The 20,077-nt window shown below is 43.1% G+C and overlaps 2 protein-coding genes across 7 annotated transcripts in view; one reads left to right on the top strand and one right to left on the bottom strand.

Moving 5' to 3' along the window:
* sptan1 (spectrin alpha, non-erythrocytic 1) overlaps nucleotides 1–8,619 on the top strand; it is a 37,773-nt gene extending 29,154 nt beyond the window's left edge. For all 6 annotated transcript variants that reach the window (XM_026172728.2, XM_026172727.2, XM_026172726.2 and 3 more), the window contains 15 exons: nucleotides 156–277; nucleotides 363–495; nucleotides 592–690; nucleotides 796–955; nucleotides 2,092–2,168; nucleotides 2,373–2,582; nucleotides 2,697–2,993; nucleotides 3,325–3,437; nucleotides 3,800–3,817; nucleotides 5,084–5,138; nucleotides 6,901–7,097; nucleotides 7,212–7,265; nucleotides 7,344–7,490; nucleotides 7,980–8,127; nucleotides 8,202–8,619. In XM_026172728.2, the coding sequence (XP_026028513.1) occupies nucleotides 156–277; nucleotides 363–495; nucleotides 592–690; nucleotides 796–955; nucleotides 2,092–2,168; nucleotides 2,373–2,582; nucleotides 2,697–2,993; nucleotides 3,325–3,437; nucleotides 3,800–3,817; nucleotides 5,084–5,138; nucleotides 6,901–7,097; nucleotides 7,212–7,265; nucleotides 7,344–7,490; nucleotides 7,980–8,127; nucleotides 8,202–8,327 (1,956 nt within the window). In that variant the 3' untranslated portion in view covers nucleotides 8,328–8,619. The remainder of the gene's footprint in view (nucleotides 1–155; nucleotides 278–362; nucleotides 496–591; nucleotides 691–795; nucleotides 956–2,091; nucleotides 2,169–2,372; nucleotides 2,583–2,696; nucleotides 2,994–3,324; nucleotides 3,438–3,799; nucleotides 3,818–5,083; nucleotides 5,139–6,900; nucleotides 7,098–7,211; nucleotides 7,266–7,343; nucleotides 7,491–7,979; nucleotides 8,128–8,201) is intronic.
* dync2i2 (dynein 2 intermediate chain 2) lies at nucleotides 8,264–18,106 on the bottom strand. The gene is made up of 9 exons (XM_080303422.1): nucleotides 17,905–18,106; nucleotides 14,258–14,518; nucleotides 13,915–14,024; nucleotides 13,612–13,769; nucleotides 12,967–13,076; nucleotides 12,566–12,733; nucleotides 9,332–9,564; nucleotides 9,078–9,235; nucleotides 8,264–8,953 (listed from the first exon to the last, which is right to left on the bottom strand). Exons 1-9 carry the CDS (start codon nucleotides 17,980–17,982, stop codon nucleotides 8,715–8,717), a joined length of 1,515 nt encoding a protein of 504 aa, XP_080159548.1. The 5' UTR covers nucleotides 17,983–18,106; the 3' UTR covers nucleotides 8,264–8,714.
* Nucleotides 18,107–20,077: the final 1,971 nt, after the last annotated feature.

Below are 20,077 nucleotides of genomic sequence, written 5' to 3'. Positions count from 1 at the left end.
GTTCTATCCGGGTACTCCAGCTTCCTCCCACAGTTCAAAGACATGTAGTTAAACTCTGAAGGGTTTACTCTAAATTGCCACATTGTGAATTTGTCGATTATGCTGTAAAATTCTTGTAGAATGGCTGATTGGATCTGTGTTGTGTGTGTTCCAAGTCTGTGCTGGACACTGGGAAGAAGTTGTCAGATGACAACACTATTGGCCAGGAGGAGATCCAGCAGAGGCTCGCCCAGTTTGTTGACCACTGGAAAGAACTTAAGGACTTATCTGGAGCGAGGTGGGCTCCCTGGGTTACACAGATTCACCCAACTCACACACACACACTCTTACACATCTGCTTTTGTCTGTGTTTGTGGTCCCAGAGGAAAGAGGCTTGAGGAATCGTTGGAGTACCAGCAGTTTGTGGCGAATGTGGAAGAAGAAGAAGCCTGGATTAATGAGAAGTTGAATCTAGTGGGAAGTGAGGACTACGGAGACACGCTTGCTGCTGTGCAGGTGCTTCATTGTTACACTATGTTGCATAACAGATCCTGAAATGAGGCTTGTTGATGGGTTTTACTGATTATAACTGAAAATTGTTGTTTTTAACAGGGTTTACTGAAAAAGCATGAAGCATTTGAGACTGATTTCACTGTACACAGAGACAGAGTGAATGATGTGTGTGCTAACGGAGAGGAGCTCATCAAGAAGGTACCTGCTCTGCTCCATACCGAGTAAAAACACTGTTTTGCAACTATATCAAGCAGTAGAGCTGAAAGAAAAGTTCCCAACATGGCTTTTGTGTATTTGCAACAGAACAATCATCATGTGGACAACATCAGTGCCAAGATGTCAGCTCTGCGAGGAAAAGTGTCTGAGCTGGAGAGGGCTGCAGCACAGAGGAAGGCCAAGCTGGACGAAAACTCTGCCTTCCTGCAGTTCAACTGGAAGGCCGACGTTGTGGAATCCTGGATCGGTACAATAACAGTTTGTTCAGTCTCTTCTATAAAAGTCTATCGTGAATATGTGGCAAAGTACTATATAGATGCCAGTATAGTTCTACTTTTAGTGTACACCTTCCATAAGTGTTTAATAAGAGATGATAGTCATTGTACTCAGTTTATTAGTGTTAATCCTGATTAAACAATATCTTTCATATTTTTTCTTCAGTTACAGTTTTAGTTTCATGCTTTTTGTCACCCGAGTTTACAATGGGTGTGTATGGGATGGCATGTTGGCTGTTTCAACTGCTCGAGTTTCAGAAATGATAAAAATTAATCTAAAAACTTTCTTTCAACTGCTGCTGTGTCCAGCGTTCACTCTATAGCAGTCGTTTAGCCTCAAAACATGGCCACCACTGCCCACTTTCCAACGATTCTTTCCTAGAAGTTATAACTTTTTAAACTTTTTGAACTGTGTGGATCCAAGTGAAGGGAGTAGCCGTAATTTCTAACCGACTGATAGAGATCTATTGTATTTTCAGTAAGTAGTTTCTCTCAGCAGCACTTTTTAACCACATTTTTGACACCAGGAATATTAAAAAAAACACTGTTTTGTAGAACAAGTCCTTGAGACTTTCACCTTGATAGGAGTTGTGGTCTTGAATTTAGAAGCAGTTTTTCAGCAGGTGCACTGAGGCAGATTTGACAGGGATTTGTCACAGAGTAACAGTATGTCAGTAGTTACTGCTGTCTAACCGAAAGCTGTTGGCTCCATTTTCAGTTTATGGGAATGATAGAGCATTCTGATTGGCACATGAACTTCAGGGCTATTTTTCATTGGTGGATTTGTCTTCAGCAGACAGCTGGTTCAAATCTGGCCAGTTGGAGGCGGTTCATGAATTTTAGAATTAACTTTTCTAACCCGATGATTAGAAGTGAAGTCATTTACCTGTCAGTATTTTTCTAATGTACATTTTAAAGTTATTCAGCCACTTCTGTGTGAACTTGGGCTTTCAACAGTTCTGAACTTTGGCTTTCAGGTGATGATTTGGTCTATTTCAGCTCATTCAACTTTTTTTTCCACCAAAGCTTCAGCAATTATTTTTCTTTAGGAAATGCATTCTGTAGTTTCCTGCGTTACCATAATTTATAACTTGCACTTTGTGTTTAGGTGAGAAAGAAAACAGCCTGAAGACTGACGACTATGGCAGAGACCTGTCCTCTGTGCAAACGCTGCTTACCAAACAGGTCCGCCCTCACCCAGAAAAGTTCCCTGTTTTCCATCCACACCATTTTGTTGTTTTGCTCTGTGCTGGGCCTCGCTGTTTGTCATTTGTATTTCATATATGGATTTGGATGAGCAGATTGCCATCAATTCTATAACACTGCAGATGGAAACAACATACATCCTAGACTAGTGCAATCCTGATCTTTTTGTATCTCTATGTACAGGAGACGTTTGATGCTGGCCTGCAGGCCTTCCAGCAGGAGGGCATCACCAATATTACAACTCTGAAAGACCAGCTGCTGGCTGCCAAACACGTCCAGTCAAAAGCCATCGAAGCTCGTCACGCTTCCCTAATGAAACGCTGGAATCAGCTACTGTCGAACTCTGCTTCACGCAAGAAGAAGCTTCTGGAAGCCCAGGAACATTTCAGAAAGGTAAATAAATGTTTTAAGTTCCCCTCTCAAATCGGAGCATTTTATCAATCCCGAAGGACTTATCTTAAAGTTTGACTCATTTTAAGGATCCTGTCTTCTCTCCTCCTTCTCTAGGTCGAAGACTTGTTCTTGACATTTGCTAAAAAGGCGTCAGCCTTTAACAGCTGGTTTGAGAATGCTGAGGAGGATTTGACAGACCCTGTGAGGTGCAACTCTCTGGAGGAGATCAAAGCCCTGCGTGAAGCCCACGAGGCTTTCCGTTCCTCACTGAGCTCAGCTCAAGCCGACTTTAACCAACTGGCAGAACTGGACCAACAGATCAAGAGCTACCAGGTGGTGTCCAATCCCTACACCTGGTTCACCATGGAGGCCCTGGAGGAGACCTGGAGGAACCTGCAGAAGATCATCAAGGTTCTCCATGATAGAATATGTACTCCTTACATTCACAAATGCACTTCTGCACTTCTTCTGTTGGCTTTTCCAATGACATCTCTCCACGTGCATATCGTTTCTTACCAGAAAACTTTATACTTTTCTGTTTATTGGAAATATTCTACAATATACAAACTATCTGCCTTATCTTCCTCTTTAACCCAGCTCAGTCTGCCATTTCTTAATTTATGTCTGAACCATCATTGCTTCGCATCTTTGTACACATGCAAAGATGTGAAGTGGTGGTGTAGTGTAGATTTGTGTGCCTTCAGTTCAGTTTAACTGTTGCATTCTCCGTAAATGTGTGTAGGAGCGTGAGCTAGAGCTGCAGAAGGAGCAGAGGAGGCAGGAGGAAAACGACAAGCTACGTCAGGAGTTCGCGCAGCACGCCAACGCCTTCCACCAGTGGCTACAGGAGACCAGGTAAAGGATGTGCTTATCCAGCTGACCCTGTGATTCATGTGGCGTTTGTGCTGTGTGGCTCAGGCTGCTTTATCAGAAGTGTTCAGTAATCTTGTGGTTTTAGAAGACAGGCTGACTCAGTTGCATGATTTGAAACGCTGCTAGTGACTGAAGTTTGTGTAAAGGTGCTCTCTGCATTGTTGCATGTCTGTGTTTGTGCTGAGGTAATATTAGGTAGATTTACACAAAGCAAAGTCGAGCTGTGGTACGTTGGCAAGTAAGCAAGTGTGATGCTGTATTGTCATCTCATGTTGTTAACGTGTATTTCTCTCTCTCTTTGTCCCTCCTTCCTCGTCGCTGCTTGGGATCACTGTGCTAATCAGGACATATCTTCTGGATGGGTTAATATCACTTAAACTTTTATTATGATTAAGTGTGTGTGGGTGTGAAAGTGATGTAGGATGTGAAAGTAAATCTTGATCTCAAAGGTGGGTGATGTTTAGAAATGATCTCCTTCCATGTTTTTGTGTGCTGTCTAATCTCTAGTTCTTCCTGCCCCATCCTCTTCTGAATAGCATATCAGTGTCTATCAGTAACAAATTGCTGATAATCTTTCTGGGAGGCCAACCTCTTTCAAGGATTGCTCTTGTTTCTGGGGCTTTCTCTTAGGGCTGTGACCTCATGCACTTAGGTTTAAAAGAATAGCACACTGAGCCCTGGTGTGCTCAGCAGCACCTAGCTACTCCACTAACACTCCTCACTCAGTCCTTGAACTTTAAGCACCAGGCAGCTCTGCTTTCAAGCAGTAGTCTGTTCCCGTGTACGACAGGTAAGGAAACTGCAAACAGTTTGAATCCATAATCTGCTACAAATTAAAATGCCTGCTCACACATGCGGCACCTTTTTATAATTAGACAGATGAGCTGTCAGTGGAGGATGAATAGGGCCAATCTGTGAGCGTATTGTGAGGTCTAGCAGTGCAGTCAATCTACACCAAACTCTGGAGCTACAAAAAACGAAACAACGATGGAAGAGCCAAAAAGTGTAGTTCCTCTAATGGCCACTTGAGTCTGCTTCCACAGACTACCAATTTTACAGCAGAAATATACACGTTTACCTGGAAGCACGAACCATTTTCGTCTCTGAATAGTTTCAGAGGTTCTTGGTCTTCTACATTGGCACTGTCAAAGTAACAAAGTGAAACATCAATGCAAGAATTACCTCATAGTTAGTCTTTGATTTTAATGTGTTGTGGCTGATGAATGTATATTCACACAAACATGCAGTGACTTTAGGGCCCACATCATTCCCTGTAACAGAAAACTGATGATCCGCTGCAGTTTTCACTCCTCTTTGCATGGTTTGGATTATCATTAAATTTATATTATGAAAGCTGCTCTTCTATGTGGCAGTTAAGTCAGCATAAAAACGCTCAACTTTCAAATGGGAGGAAAACAGTTTGATCTTAGAGGTGACGGCCCAAATTATACATTAAAGACGCTGAATTATTTGGATCTGCAAACACTGTTTGGTGCATCATTTAGAGTGGTTTTTGTGGGAACACTGGGTGTAGAAGAGTGTGTCTAATCCTATTAACAGAGTGTGTGTGAGATTGATTCCAAACATTATCTGTTTCTGCTTTTATAATAACTCCTTGTTGCTGTCAGGTCATGTATGGTGGAAGAGTCTGGTACCCTTGAATCCCAACTGGAGGCCACCAAGGTAAATACTACTTTTACTGTTAAAGTCACATCAAGGGATAAGTGTGAGGGGTTCAAGGCTGTCTTCACACAGTATGACGACAGACCATGGCCCAAGGCAGAGGGGATATATACCTATACGTTTCAGGCTTCACTTTGTATGGGGTGATGGTATGCACTGCCCAGCTGAAATGTTGATCTGTTACTTTGCTTGTAATGTACTGACCACTCAAAGCATTTTAAAGTACAAATCGCATTTTACACTCCGTTCTTCTAGACTCTTACATCCATGATCAATTCAAATTTTTATATAGTGCACTAAATCACAACAGCAATCGTCTCAATGCGCTTTATATTTTAAGTTAGAGACCCTACAATAATACAGAGAAAATCCCAACAATTATACGACCAACAGGGGGAAAGAAAAGCTTCCTTTTAACTGGAAATAACCTTTGGCAGAATCGGGCTCAGGAAGGGGCGCCCATCTGCCGCCACCAATTGGGGGCAAGGGGAGGAAGACGGGACAAATACACACCATGGAAGAAACTGTGACCAAGTTAGTTTGTATACAACTGGGCTACTATTCACCACAGTGATGAAGTTCCCCTTTGTTTTGATGCCATACAGGATACTTTCATGACATGATTTGATTTGCTGATGCCAACACTAGAGCCTTTGAATAAATTGACAGGTTAGCGATTAAAATGTTTTCTCAACTTTTAAATGCAAGGGCTTAATACCATTCTACCCTAAAAATTTCTGTTCTGGTTCTGCCTGAAGTTTCTTCCTGTTAAAAAGTTTTTCTTCTTCCCACTGTCACAAAGCGCTCATGGATAGGTTGTTTGATTTTTGGGGTTTTCTTACTATTATTACAGCAGGGGTGTCGAATCCCAGGCCTCAAGGGCCGGTGTCCTGCAGGTTTTAGACCCTGGGTCAACACACCTGAATCAAATGATTAGTTTATTACCAGGCTTCTGGAGAACTTCAAGACATGTTGAAGAGGTAATTTAGCCATTTAAATCAGCTGTGTTGGATCAAGGACACATCTAAAACCTGCGGGACACCGGCCCTTGAGGCCTGGAGTTCGACACCTTTGTATACACGTTCTTCACTTTACAACAGGGGTCTCAAACTCCAGTCCTCGAGACCTGGTGTCCTGCAACTTTTCCATGTGTCCCTGTTGCAACAAGTGGCAGTTCAGCCATTTGATTCATGTTACAGCAGCTCATGAGTGAATGAACAGTGCAATAAAAGTACACTTAAATTTATTTGAGTAGTGTTAGGGGTTGCCACTTCAGCATGCAGTCAAGTTCTGTACTCTTGCTAATGACCTACTGATTTTATTCAGGTGTTTTGCAACAGGGACACATGGAAAAGTTGCAGGACACCAGCCCTCAAGGACTGGAGTTTGAGGCCCCTGCCTTACAATATAAGGCCCCTTGACACTGTTGGTGATTTGGTAAATCATCATTAAAAAGAAAAGAAAGAAAAGCAGAAGTAATAAGCAGCTATTTAACTGCTAATGAACTCACAACTTCCCTTGTGAGTTACTCATTGATGTCACTAGATATAGATTTCCTAGTCACTCCGGTAATGATGAGGCACACTCACTGTCAAGTCTTGAAGCAAGATGGGCATGTTAGTTTCCCCTTAATTATGCTTATTGTTCAAAATTAGGTTGATAATAAACACAGACTAAAATCAGAAAGGAAATGCATTGTTAAGCATCGCACAGTTGTTTGCAGCTTTTATTGAAGGGTGTGTGTGTGTGTGTGTGTGCACAGCGTAAGCACCAGGAGATCCGTGCTATGCGCAGCCAGCTGAAGAAGATTGAAGACTTGGGTGCAGCTATGGAAGAGGCACTGATCTTGGACAATAAGTATACAGAGCATAGCACAGTTGGCTTGGCCCAGCAGTGGGACCAATTGGACCAACTGGGAATGAGGATGCAGCACAACCTGGAACAACAGATACAGGCCAGGTATACAGTGCAACAGTAACTGCATGTCACTGAAGTGATGTGAATCTCAAACACTCTACTGCTTTTACAGTTGCTGCATGAAATGCATGTTTCTTTTTATTCTTCCTCTTTCAGAAATACCACTGGAGTGACAGAAGAGGCTCTGAAGGAATTCAGTATGATGTTCAAGTAAGTGGCTCTCTCCTGACTGCATTAGGTCTTTCTGTGTCAAGGTCAAAATCCTTATCTTCACCCATTTCTTTGTAGACACTTTGACAAAGAGAAGTCTGGCCGTCTGAACCACCAAGAGTTCAAGTCATGTCTCCGCTCACTGGGCTATGATTTGCCCATGGTGGAAGAGGGAGAACCTGATCCTGAGTTTGAGGCCATACTCGACACTGTGGATCCCAATAGGTCTGTTGCATTTCAGGGCGTTTAGAGATCATTTATCCAATCCATATTAATTACCAGTGTCTTAGAAGACAGCACGCACTCACTGCAAATTCACCTTCTTGTAATTGTTGCACTGCAGTTTTAATTTTCTTCTCTGCCAGACATGCTGAACAGGTCTCCTTCAGTGCATGTTTGCTTCATTTTTATGATACCAGTTTAACTTGGCAGGAGTTACAGACCTTCACATTAACCAATTATAGTGTCCAGCACAAGCTGACCTCCAGTCCCCTGCTGAGGTTTCAATTTCCAAGACCTGTAATGTTACCACTCTTACGAACAGGATGCAAACACATTAGAAAACTCTGCTTTACAGCGCTGTCTCCTTTGGCATCATTATTTGATCTCAAATCTTTTCAAGTTCTTCATTAGAGCAGCATTTAAATGTAGCATATGCTCTTTCCTATGAGGAGGAAAGCTAGTATGTTTCCTGACTGTGAGAACTGTCTGCAGGGATGGAAACGTGTCGCTGCAGGAGTACATGGCGTTCATGATCAGCCGTGAAACTGAGAACGTCAAGTCTAGTGAGGAGATCGAGAGCGCCTTCCGAGCCCTCAGCGCTGAAAACAAACCCTACGTCACTAAAGAGGAGCTCTACCAGGTCAGACATGTTCTGCTCAGTGTGTCAGTGTCAGGTTATCAGTGGTGGTCTCATTGTTGCCTTCTTTCTTTCAGAACCTGACTAAAGAGCAGGCAGACTACTGTCTGTCACACATGAAGCCCTACCTCGACAGCAAGGGCCGCGAGCTGCCGTCAGCGTTCGACTTTGTCGAATTCACTCGCTCGCTCTTTGTCAACTGATCCTTTCCCCACCAGTGACCAATCGGGAAGCGTTTCCCACACACACTTCAATATGAACACACAGCTGAAACTGCATGATCGTGGCACTAGCAATACTCACCAATACCAAAACTCTGTACTCTATTTATCTCGCTCTGACCTAACTCTTTGTGCTTCTCATGGTAGTGAATGTGATTGTTTTTAGCCATTTTAGCTTGTGCTTTCAGTAAATTTAAGAACCTTGCAACAATGCTGTAACACCACCTTAACATTTGCAGTGTGCTTTAATAAACGCTACTGGTTAAAACTGGAATCTGCTGTTCTGCATTTATTTCTGTTTTCAGACTTGGAACCACAGTTGTTGTCAGTGAGTCAGGCTGGTGCAGTCTCTGTCCTAGCTAATCTGTGTCACTCTGCCACTTGATTGGCTATTTTCTCCAACTGGCTGATCTCTCTGGGGCTCTGCTCCATCAAATCGGCACTCAGCTGCCAAATGTTGACTGTCCCATCGGTTTTTCCAACCGCCAAGAGGTGAGGTTTCTGACAGTTGAAGGCCAAACAAGTTGCAGCTTGGTCCGCATCTCCCTGCTCAATTGTAGCTGCTGCTCTCAGTGACCTGTGGCTCAGGTCGAACATCTGCACCTCACCTAGGAAAGTTACACACATGAAGAATCTGTTTTACACGCCGATGTACTGTTGGCTTTCTCCAAGAGGCTTCATTTCTTCATTGTAACCCCACACACGCAGGTACATTTGAAATCAGTGTACTACCTTTTCCAGTGGCTGCAGCAAAAACCAGTGGCCTGGTTGGCGACCACTGCACCTGAAAAATGTAAGAGTCTGAAACTCTGAGAGAGAGCAGTGGGCTGGCCTGCAGCAGCGAGTGAAGGTGGACCAGACCATCAGTTGATCCACTCACAAACAGATTCCTGTAAAGACCATGAGACAGATGTCACTCATGACAAATGTGAAAAGTAAACCCCCTCCTCTTTAATGAATTTATTGTGTGTGTTCTGCAAGTTTACCTGTGGAAGGGGGAGCAGTGTATGGAATGGACAGGGCCGCTGCGGGGCCTAAATGAGAAGACTGCCGGGGCTCTTAGTGTTGCATTCTGGCCCTCAAAGGCTGTTGCAGCTAGTGTTTGAGAAGAGAAGGAGCATCTGAGCAGCAGGCCTCCCTCAGACCCCACGAGGAAGGTGTCAGAATCCCATGGGGACAGAGCCATTGACGTGATACCTACAGTGCTGTTGCTGCGGGCCTGAGGACAACACAAAAATCTGTCTTTTACACAGAAGCATGGTGAGCAGAGGACTGCAAGAAGAATTATGTTCTGTGTCTGGAAAAATTTATGTGTATTATGACCTGAACTGGACTTTTGCATTACTCAAACTATGACCGTCTAAGTAAGTGGGCAGTGACAAGTCAGCCAGGGACTAGAGTCTGAACCATGGTTTGAATAACCCTCATCACTCAGACCAAGTCCATTCCAAAGACTTTGCAACCTGTGACTTTCTCTTTTTTTCTATATATTCCTCCTGTTTGTTATTTATTCCTGCTGTCTTACCATTTATATTTTATTCCTCTTCAGTTGGTGCAGAGCACCCACAATTTCATTGTACATGTACAATGACAATAAGGAGCTATTCAATTCTATAAAGCACTCTACCAAAACCACTCAGTTGGCTCTTTTCAGGGTCACATTTTCACTGATTCTCTTCATTTTTATTGCGCTCTTAGATAGAAGCCATATTATTAATATAAACAACAGGAAGTCAGCCAGTGGGGTCTTTGCTATGCTACTGCCTGAACATTTCCAAACCATGTGAAACATCTCGGCACTTCATGAAAAAAAAACAAAGAAGATCTAAAATGTTTACTCAGTAGTAGGATGGTCTATCCCCTGAATCAACACACTGATCCAGGGGATAGACCATATTCCCTCCTTCCAATGTTATTGCTAACATTCATTTCAATTTTTTTTATATAGCGTCACTGAGGCGTTCCCTGTCCAGCTGTCTCTCCAGTGTGTCCTGGGTCTGCCCCGGAGCTTCCTCAGGGTGGCACATGCCCAGAACACTCAGCCAGGAGGCATCCTTGTTAGATGCTCAAACCACCTCAACTGACTCCTTTCGACGTGGAGTAATTGCTCTACTTTGAGCCTCTCTTGGATGGCTGAGCTCCTCACTCTGTCACCCTTTGAAGAAAGCTAATTTCTGTTGTTTGTATCTGCGAGCTCGTTCTTTCAGTCACTACCCACAGTACATGACCAGAAGTGATGGTGTGGACGTAGATCGCTTCGCCCTTATACTCAGCTCCCTCTTCATCACTGCAGCCGCAACCCCAATCCGTCTGTTGATCTTCCCTTTCCCCTCACTCGTAAGCAAGACCCCGAGACACTTGCGGCAGCAACTCGTCCCTAACCTGGGCACTCCACCCTTTAATGGCTTAGCACCATGGCCACAGAATCAGAGGTGCTGATTCTGATTCCTGCTGCAAACCATTCCACTGCGACCTGATGAAGTCAAAAAAAATCAACATCATCTGCAAAAAGCAGACAAGATTCTGAGACCACCAAAGTGGAAGCCTTCCACCACTTGTCAAAAAATCATGAACAGAATCTGTGAGAAATGGTAGCCCTGTTGGAGTCCAACACTCACTAAGAACAAGTCCAACTTATTGCTGTTAATGTGGACCAAGCTCTTGCAACAGTGGTATAAGGATCAAATGGCCCGTTGCTATGAGCCAGACAAAATACTCAGAGGGTCTGCCAATCCAGAAGTACCCCCCGCCCGATCTCCATATCCAGATCATTACAACATCCAGCGCTTTCAGGAACTCAGGATTAACCTCATCCACCCCAAGGGCCCTGCCGCCAAAGACTTGTTTAACTGCCTCAGTGACCTCACCCACAGTGATGGGGTGATGAGTCGTCCCCCTTATCCCACTGGGACACTCACGGGGAAAACCTGGTCTTGTTAAGAGAGACACCATCCATCCCACTTTGGATGGAGCAGCTTTCATTTCTACAAATCTGGCCAAACTGACTGTGTTGAACTTGCCTTGTAGTGGTACCCCTTTGTCTTTGCTTATACATGAAGGTGGTTATCAACTCAAACAGTAAACTCAGGGTGTCCCAATCTAGCTATGAGCAAGTTCACATAAAAGGGGCAGCATACAACCAGTCACAATAAGGATGACTAGTGGCAGTACAATAGCCATACAAAAGAGAAGACTATAATCCCTTATGTTAATTCTCTCAGCTGCATCGGTGAGTTTGAGATCAAGTAGAGAAGGAGTATAAAATGTGGAGATTTCTGTGAATGAGACCAAACAACCTTTTATTAGCTGCTACAAACAGGAAATACTATTTAGTGACAAGGTTCCGTCCAGTCACCGGTACTGGGTGCAATTACAATCACATTACATTTATCAGTAACAGTAGGACATCCATCCATCCATCCATTCGCTTCCGCTTATTCTTTTCAGGGTCGCGGGGGGCGCTGGAGCCTATCCCAGCTGTCATAGGGCGAGAGGCGGGGTACACCCTGGACAGGTCGCCAGTCTGTCGCAGGGCCAACACACAGAGACAGACAACCATTCGCGCTCACATTCACACCTAGTGGCAATTTGGATTATCCAATTAACCTATCCCCACAAGCTGCATGTCTTTGGACGGTGGGAGGAAGCCGGAGTACCCGGAGAGAACCCACGCAAACACGGGGAGAACATGCAAACTCCACACAGAAAGACCCCGGCCTGATGGTGGAATTGAACTCAGGACCTTCTTGCTGTGCGGCAACAGTGCTAACCACCGTGCCACCGTGCTGCCCTAACAGTAGAACATGCTGTACTAAATTGTTGTTTTTGGGTTCATACCTAAAAACTAAGAGAAAGATCATATGTGTATCCTCATTAGGATAGGGATTTGTGTTGGTGTGTAGGGCTGTAGCCTCGGGTTTACATTGTTAACTGGTAATAAGAGTAATGAGCAATGAGTGATAAGTAAATAGGAAGTAATGTGACTAGTTTAACGAATTGCTTTCTCCAGCAGGTAATTAAGTAATTTTAGCTGCATTACTTTTAAGAAAAGTAATGTGTAATACATGACATTTTTTGAGTAATGCCCCCAACATTGGCAGTCAAAAACAGAAAATGCTGTGCCTACCTTTTCCATTGTGTTGCACCTCCACACCACCATAACATTCAGGAATTTCAAAGTGTTGTTTTTCTGCAGATGAAGAGTTCAGCCTGAAGCTCACCTTGAAACGGCTGCTGCTGTGGGGAACCTGCTGTTGTAGCACGGCATAGGCGGCTTTCTGGACAAAACTGCCTTGCTCAAAACCAACCGTCCACAGCAGCACTCTTCCTCCCGAGCAGGCACTGAGCACCCCGAACTCTCCCTTCTTCTGCAGAGGCACCCAGGAAACCTGCACACATAAATCCTCCCTTCACACTCATGCAAGACCACCAAGCAGGGTCATGCCTGGTTAATATTTGCATGGGAGACTGCCTGTCCATTTACCATTTACTTTACTCTGGAATAATGCTATTTCAGGTTATCCTGGAGTGCTGTGATCAAGTTCAAGTGTGTAAGATCAAGCAACATGCAGCAGGATGAAGAGAGTTTAGCAGAAATGCCAAAAGCATTGTTTCCTCTTACCTGGTAAACAGGGTCTCTGTGGCTGTCTGCAGACAACCCAGTTTGAGCCACTACAGAGTCTTGAGTCCGACTGGTGTCCCAAATCACCACTTCTCCACTGTACAGACCCCCTGCAGCGACAGCATTACACACAATAAATAATTCAGTATTAAAGCTATTAAAATAGCTACTTAGAAGAAGCTTTGTGAAGTCTGGGAAAGGCAGCACCGATCATGCTGTCAGTGATTTCTCAGCCAGATTAGGAGCAACAGTCAAGAGACAAGTAGCAGCTGATGAAGATGGTCAGACAGACCAAGATAGGGATGAGGCTTTATGATAGCTTTATTAACTTTGAAGGATTTAAAACAGCTAGATTTATTTTGGCCAATACAGCTGAGCCTAGTATAAGACAAAGGAGCACCAATGACAGCAGACAATGCTCAGATATTACCAATACTCTGAACCAAAGATTATTCTCAAATATGGTCACAATGTCCCCTTCGAGTCGTGAATTTCTGAATATTAAAGAAGATCAAGTTCACCTCACATTTCAAGCTGGCAGTAGTTAAACTATTACTTAAAAAGCCATCACTTAATACTATGTTTAATACTTTGGAAAAGAGTTATTAGGGCATATTTATTTCTGTGAAGGTGGCATCACTGTACCTGCGATGAGGGAAGGCTGGTTGGGATGACAGCACAAAGCTGTGACTGCAGTAGGAACATCTATGACCAGGTCCGCCTGACTGTGATGCAGGCCTCGACGGTCCAGGTTCCAGGTGCAAACACATGACTTCTCATTGCTCCAGTCTCCATTGTCAATCCTGCCCACCACAAACACAGATCTGAGCCACAATGATAACAGCAGAGCTTTTCCAGCAGTTTACACTTTTTATGACCTGGAGAAAAACATCAGGAAATAATAAGTGGACTGTTAGTATCGTATACATTAACATCAGACACACATACCGACCATAGGCACAGGCAATGACTGAGCCAGTACAACTCCACGAAACACTAGTGACATGCAGGCCTTTCTCTTTAGCGCCGGGATGTTGAAGGGAATGGATGAGTAAGACCTGAAAGATGGAACACCGTCATACAGAGATGTGAACAGGTTTTAGGCAAATCAAAACAGCGATCTGCTGTGCTGATGCCTTGTGAATAACGGGACAGCTGAAAGTAACTTTTTAGTGCAATGTTTCACTTTCACTTCATGATAAAGACCATCAGGTAGTAATATGACCATTCTAGATTCCTTCTGCAGCAGATGACAAACCCTCTCTGACATACAAACGAGTGTTCTGCTTACCCGCTGACTGTGGTCTTCCCAGCTTGCCTGAAACCCGTCAAAGGCATGGCTCCTGACATTTTTCACTAACTCTCTGACGACCATGTCTTCAACCTGCTGTAGGAAGTCCTTCAAGCCAGGCGGCTCTGGTTCATCTTGGTTTTGCTGGATGAGCTGCTCTGTGGCCTGCTCCTGTAGCTCTGTCTGAGTAGAGCTAATGGTAGTGGAAATGACCTGGACCTCTGACTCAGCACTGCGAAACATCTGAGTCTGACATCCTTTCTGAAACCCCAGCAAAAATAATGGTCTTTTTACTAAGGAAGCAAGAAAGGTGAGATGCCTTATGTGATTCACAGTTCAACATAATCCTTATGTATCTTATAAACCCTGGTTTAGCCCATCGCTTCATCCACAGTATGCATAAAAGAGAGACAAAGCCACAGTGGAATCACTCATTGGTTTCGAATGTATTTTGAAGGCTCAATGTTAGCATTTTGGCCACTGTCAACCAGATGTTTGTGTGCTAAGTCCATGGTGTGTCCGCTCCAGAACTGCATAAACAGATAGATGGAGAATTGGGTTTTCCAAAAGGTATGAACAGCACAGATACAGTTAAAAGAGCCTAGCAGACACGTATCAGCTATTGCTGCCCAGGGAAATACCTGTTATTTAAAAAAGCCACACTCAGAAATTTAAGACTTTCCTGTTTAATTACAGGATGAGCTTAAAGGCATTAAAATAATTTTAAAAAAGAATGATGTTTTGATTAGCTGTCCCTTGCAAACAGAAGGTCTGAACCCCAGGTAGGTGGGGCTTTATCATTACTCAAGGCCACAGCTGTGTGCCTGATCTTACTGAAACAGTGATATCTTCTGCCACTGATATACAGAGAGCAAACACTGTGTCTCAATGCGTCTATAAGTGATCCGCCCTCATCATTTGAAATCGTGGTCATGTTTAATAGATGTAACCTGCCATAGATAATGCAACATTATCTATGGCAGGTTACAAGAACAAGAAGAAGTGTTTTCTATCAACGTTAAGTCGGTGCAGTCTGCATGAAATGTCCCTGTTTGCTTGATGCTGCATATTTCATGATGTCATCTTGCAATGCATTCTCCTCTGAATGCAAATGTGTCCACCCAGGAACCAGTGGCGTGTCTAGAAAATTTTTGTTGGGGGGGCCAGGTAGGGGCACAGATTTGGAGAAGGGTGGCAGATTTAATTGGCAGATAATGTTTTTAAAAAAAAATTCTACCAACCCTTAACCATAATTCAATAATCCTATAAACCTAATAACCGAATGCACTTTTAACTCTTATTAGAATGAGATTTTAACCACTACGGTGCAAAGTTTTTAGATACTGCGTTGATAAAGTACAAGAGATACAATCAGTGCTTTGTCAGTGTTTACTCAGCATTCAAGGACAGCAATATTTGCATAGTATTTTTACTGACATATACTGCACATATGTTTTGGGCAAAAACATTTTTGAATATTAAAATACGAACATTTGTAGCAAACAATTGACAAATTAGCCAATGCCAATGCAAAACTTTCTCTGCCTGTTAAAAAAAGAAGATAATCTTCTCACAAACTGGTGTTTGATTTTGAAACAGGAAAAAAGTGGAGAAACAACTGAAAAGACTAATATTTGAATAAAACCTGAAAGCAAGTAAATACTTTCTATGCTGCCTTATGGTAAACTTTGGTAATATTGATAAAGAACAACACTGGCTGATGATGAAATACATTCAGCTGGCATGGTGACACTGCCAGTATTAACCTGCAGGGCTGGACTGGGACAGAAAATCGGGCATTTTGACTACAGACCGGCCCACCAGGTATTAAAGCCATAAAGCCTTTGAATGAAAACAAACCCTGTTGTGACAGTGATGTACAGTCTTTTTGGTATATGTATGATTTCTATACATTTTGCGCCAGATAAAAACTTTGGTTGTAAGATTTAGATAATTATTTAATAAAAGCTAGATATTTTAAATGAGAATAGGAAAGAAAAGTATTTCTTTGTGCCCCCTTTCCCTGTTAATGCCCTACCTGGCCCCCTGGCAAAACTTTGCTAGACCCGCCCCTGCACAGTTACCAGCTGTCAGCTACATAAAAAAGGATCCTGGTGGGTGGTCTTCACGTTTCCCTCTCACCAGATATCCAAACCGACATCATGACCAGCAGCTTTACAGCTGTGGCTCCAGCAAACATCAGCTGATACTAGAAATTAATATTAAATAAATTCTAACAACAGCTGATCAAGCTTAAACGTGCTGCTGTTGTTTAGCGCGACATCTGCTGGTTTCGTCTTTCTGGCGCAAAGTGGGCGATAAACAAACAAGAGAGAAAAGCCGATCAGCTGATCATCGATCAGTTTCATGATTGAAGTAGCAACAGGACAGGGAGGATGAGAGAAGAGGCAGCTGTGCAGCGTAAAGACAGAATAAATCCAGCTTTGTGTCTTTTTCATTGTAGCTGAAGTTCGGGACAAACTGCGTCTCTTCTCAGCTCAATACGAAACGTGTAATATTTTCTCTGATTGAGGGACCATTCCATTTTTTTAAGGAGCCGTTGGCAACTCTACTAACTAACCTTATGAATAAAATAAAGTTCACTATCAGTAACATCATAGCAACCGAACAGCTGTATAAAAACTCCAAGCTGGCTAGAACGCAGTATGAGTTATTGCAACTGACAGTAAAAAGTCAGCACAACGAAAATAAACTCCACCTAAACTTAGTTCATATCTGACCCAGATAGACTGCAGGTCATAACTTCTTACCTGAAGTTCAGTTCACCTGACACTCGGACTGGCGGCTGCCTCGGGGCTCTCCTCCTGCCTCCCCTTCCCTCATCCACCTGCTGCCTCTGTGGAAGCCCCGCCATAGCCACCATCAAACAACGGAGTTATTTCTACACATCGACCTGCATCTGGCCAATCCACCACCTCTCATTGTTCATGCCGTTACAAAAAAAATAAAAAATAAGTCAAATAAGCCCGATGGCCAGTCCAGCTATGTTAACCTGCAACCAAATCTGCAGCTCCATACAGCAATGTTACGACTTAGATTACATCTTATAACTCATAACTCTTATGTTAGCTCCCCTCTGTAGCATACTGTCTGAAATATTCCACGGCTGCAATAATTCTTTAAGTGTTATTTTTTCCTTGGTATTCTAATTTCGCCGAAGTTTACTAAACTCAACAAACTTAATATTACTTACCGGGACATTTATTCTGTCCTCATTTTCTTTCACCGAAAAATTGTTTCCTGCAGTGACATCTTTCGTGCTTGGCTCTCCTACCTTTGCTAACGTGATGCACATAGCGCAGAAGCCGATGCTGCATTCACTTACACTCGGATATCTGAGCGTCACCGTGAAAACATAATCGGACATTTGATATTTGATTGAATTTTATTGTTTTGCCTTTGGGGTGGCACCTGGGGTGGCCAGTCTGGTTGGGGGGGTGGCCTGTGCCCCCCCAGGCCACCCCGCTGGACACGCCATTGCCAGGAACACCTGAACACGCATGTGTTGCATCAGCTAAAGTTAGCTTCGGATCCAACCAATATTCTGCAACTGTAGACAGCAAGCACGTCGCTGTCCAGGCTAACAGAGTTCTGTGGGGGGCAGACTCGGTGCTGCCCAAACTTACCGACTCCTGCGCCGCCTCGTGAGACTTCCTCCACAGTGACTGGACACTCACCGTGTCCAGGGCTTCGTCTGCGAACATGCTAATAAAAAGGCATTATCAAATATTTTAACATTGATCAGATAAACTCTAAGCACTCCGAGGGCCGTTTGACGCCTTTGGAGCCATTTTACATAAAGCTGGCGTTACCGTGGTTACTGAGATTATCACGCGAGGCAAGAAATAAATCCCACATTCACTTCCGTGTTTGTAGGCGTGAACCAGCGGACATCTTCAGCGTTAAACCCGTGTTCACTAATTGCGGCGGTTGATAATTACATTTCTTTTAAAATACATACAAACAATGGTGTATAGTCTAAAAGATTACCCGTCTGTATGTTGTTAAAAAACTAAGACACCGCCCTTTAATAAAAACTAGGAGTTTATCAGCCTGTCACCGAACTCCGAATGATCTCAAAAGGTCGACTTCGTTCATTTGGACATGGCGTTTGCAGTGGGAGAAACGTTTCGTCATCTAAGCGATTTCTTCAGTCTCAGCTGACTCCAGGTTCCCCCTCCTTATTATAAGCAGTACATTTGCACAGTGACTGAAACTAGCACCACTGAATGAACAATGGGCTGTGAGTTCAGTGGACGAATTTTGGGCGCAGTGTGTTTTGAGCTTTAAAAGCTCGGATGAGTGACGAAACGTTTGTCCCGCTGAAAACGCTACGTCCAGATAAACAGAATCAACCTTTGGGGATTTACTTATTGCGTTTTATGATTTGCAAACCTCTGTGATGGGTCTATGCAAGACAAAACCTTTCCATGTATGAATTTGGCCAAGTATTCTGTCAAGATGATCTCCTTGTATGTGCTTGAACCATTTTCAGAGCAGTGGCTGTTAAGCGGTCATCTGTAGTTGTATCTCTTGATGCAAATATAGCCAGTGGTGAGTGAAGATTGTGTTTTTATGCTTGCAGCCCTTTTGTAGTATTTTCCCAAAAGTCTTGAGGATCATCAAGATGTTTTCTGGCAAAACTCGGAAGACCCTTTATGTTCCTTTTGCTCAGCAGTGGTTTTCGTCTTGGAACTCAGCATGCAGGCCATTTTTGCCCATTTCTGTCTTACGGTGGAGTCATGAACACTGATCTTAACTGAAACAAGCAAGGCCTGCAGTTCTTTGAATGTTGTTCTGGGGTCTTTTGACCTCTTGGATGAGCTGTCATTGCCATTTGTGGATAATGGCTCTCACTGTGGTTCGCTGGAGTCCCACAGCTTTAGAAATGGCTTTAAACCTTTCCAGACTGAGAGATTTCAGTTACTTTGTTTTTCATTTGTTCCTAAATTTCCTTGGATTACCACATGATGTCTGACTTTTGAGGATCTTTTGGTCTACCCCGCTTTGTCAGGCAGGTCCTATTTAAGTGATTTCTTGATTGTGGCTAGAGAAACTGAACTCATCTTTCCAAAGATGGGATGCACCACAGTTCATTTATGTTATAACATATCTATATACGTGTTAGAACATTTTTCATATTAAATTCTCACATAAAATATTTGATCCTGCCCATTAAGCTGTAATGTATGGGGTCCACATTAATCAGAGCTGTACCCATTATAATAAACACTCCACAAAATCTACATGCAGAATTGTGCAGATATATTTTAATTGTACAGTACTGTGCAAAAGTCTAACTCTCATTCAGCCTAATGCAAAAGTTAATAAACTTCTGTTTATTAAAACAGACCGAAGGATGACAACATAGAATCATAATTTATGATTTACATCATTTCCATTAGTCAAACCATAAAGTAATCTCTTTTGTCCTGTGGCTGAGAGGTTTTATCATTCTGGAAGAGATAACTCCCATCAGAATAGAAGTTATTTATTCAGCTAAGAGGATGAACTGAAGGAGCACACAGCATATGATAAATGAGGATTATTCTGAACTGTGAAACATGCAAAGCTACTCTAATAGCTTTCAAGAATAGTTCAGGAATAAATCCAGAGTTGGGAATGATTACAATAGGTCCACATTTACTGGTTCTTTATCACGCCTCTATATAAATAGCAACACTATGTACTTGCCGTTAGAAATAACTTTTCTAGTCTTACTGACCATTCATGTTCCTTTAGGCCTAACACTCCCACAGCACTTTAATCTACTTCATATCTATAGCCAAGTAAGAAACC

This window comes from Astatotilapia calliptera, chromosome 7, assembly GCF_964374335.1.
Source record: "Astatotilapia calliptera chromosome 7, fAstCal68.1, whole genome shotgun sequence".
Classification (NCBI taxonomy): domain Eukaryota; kingdom Metazoa; phylum Chordata; class Actinopteri; order Cichliformes; family Cichlidae; genus Astatotilapia; species Astatotilapia calliptera.
Note: the sequence above shows the minus strand (reverse complement) of the source record. Positions and strands in the feature narration are given on the sequence as shown.

What these genes read in the sequence shown, in the direction of transcription:
- dync2i2 (XM_080303422.1), bottom strand. Translation starts at nt 17,982, where the DNA reads ATGTTCGCAGACGAAGCCCTGGACACGGTGAGTGTCCAGTCACTGTGG. An exon ending in GGGAAGACCACAGTCAGCGG is followed by an intron (nt 14,025 to 14,257) that starts GTAAGCAGAACA and finishes TCCATCTTTCAG; the next exon opens with GTCTTACTCATCCATTCCCT. An exon ending in ACAGCAGCAGCCGTTTCAAG is followed by an intron (nt 9,565 to 12,565) that starts GTGAGCTTCAGG and finishes TGTTGTCCTCAG; the next exon opens with GCCCGCAGCAACAGCACTGT.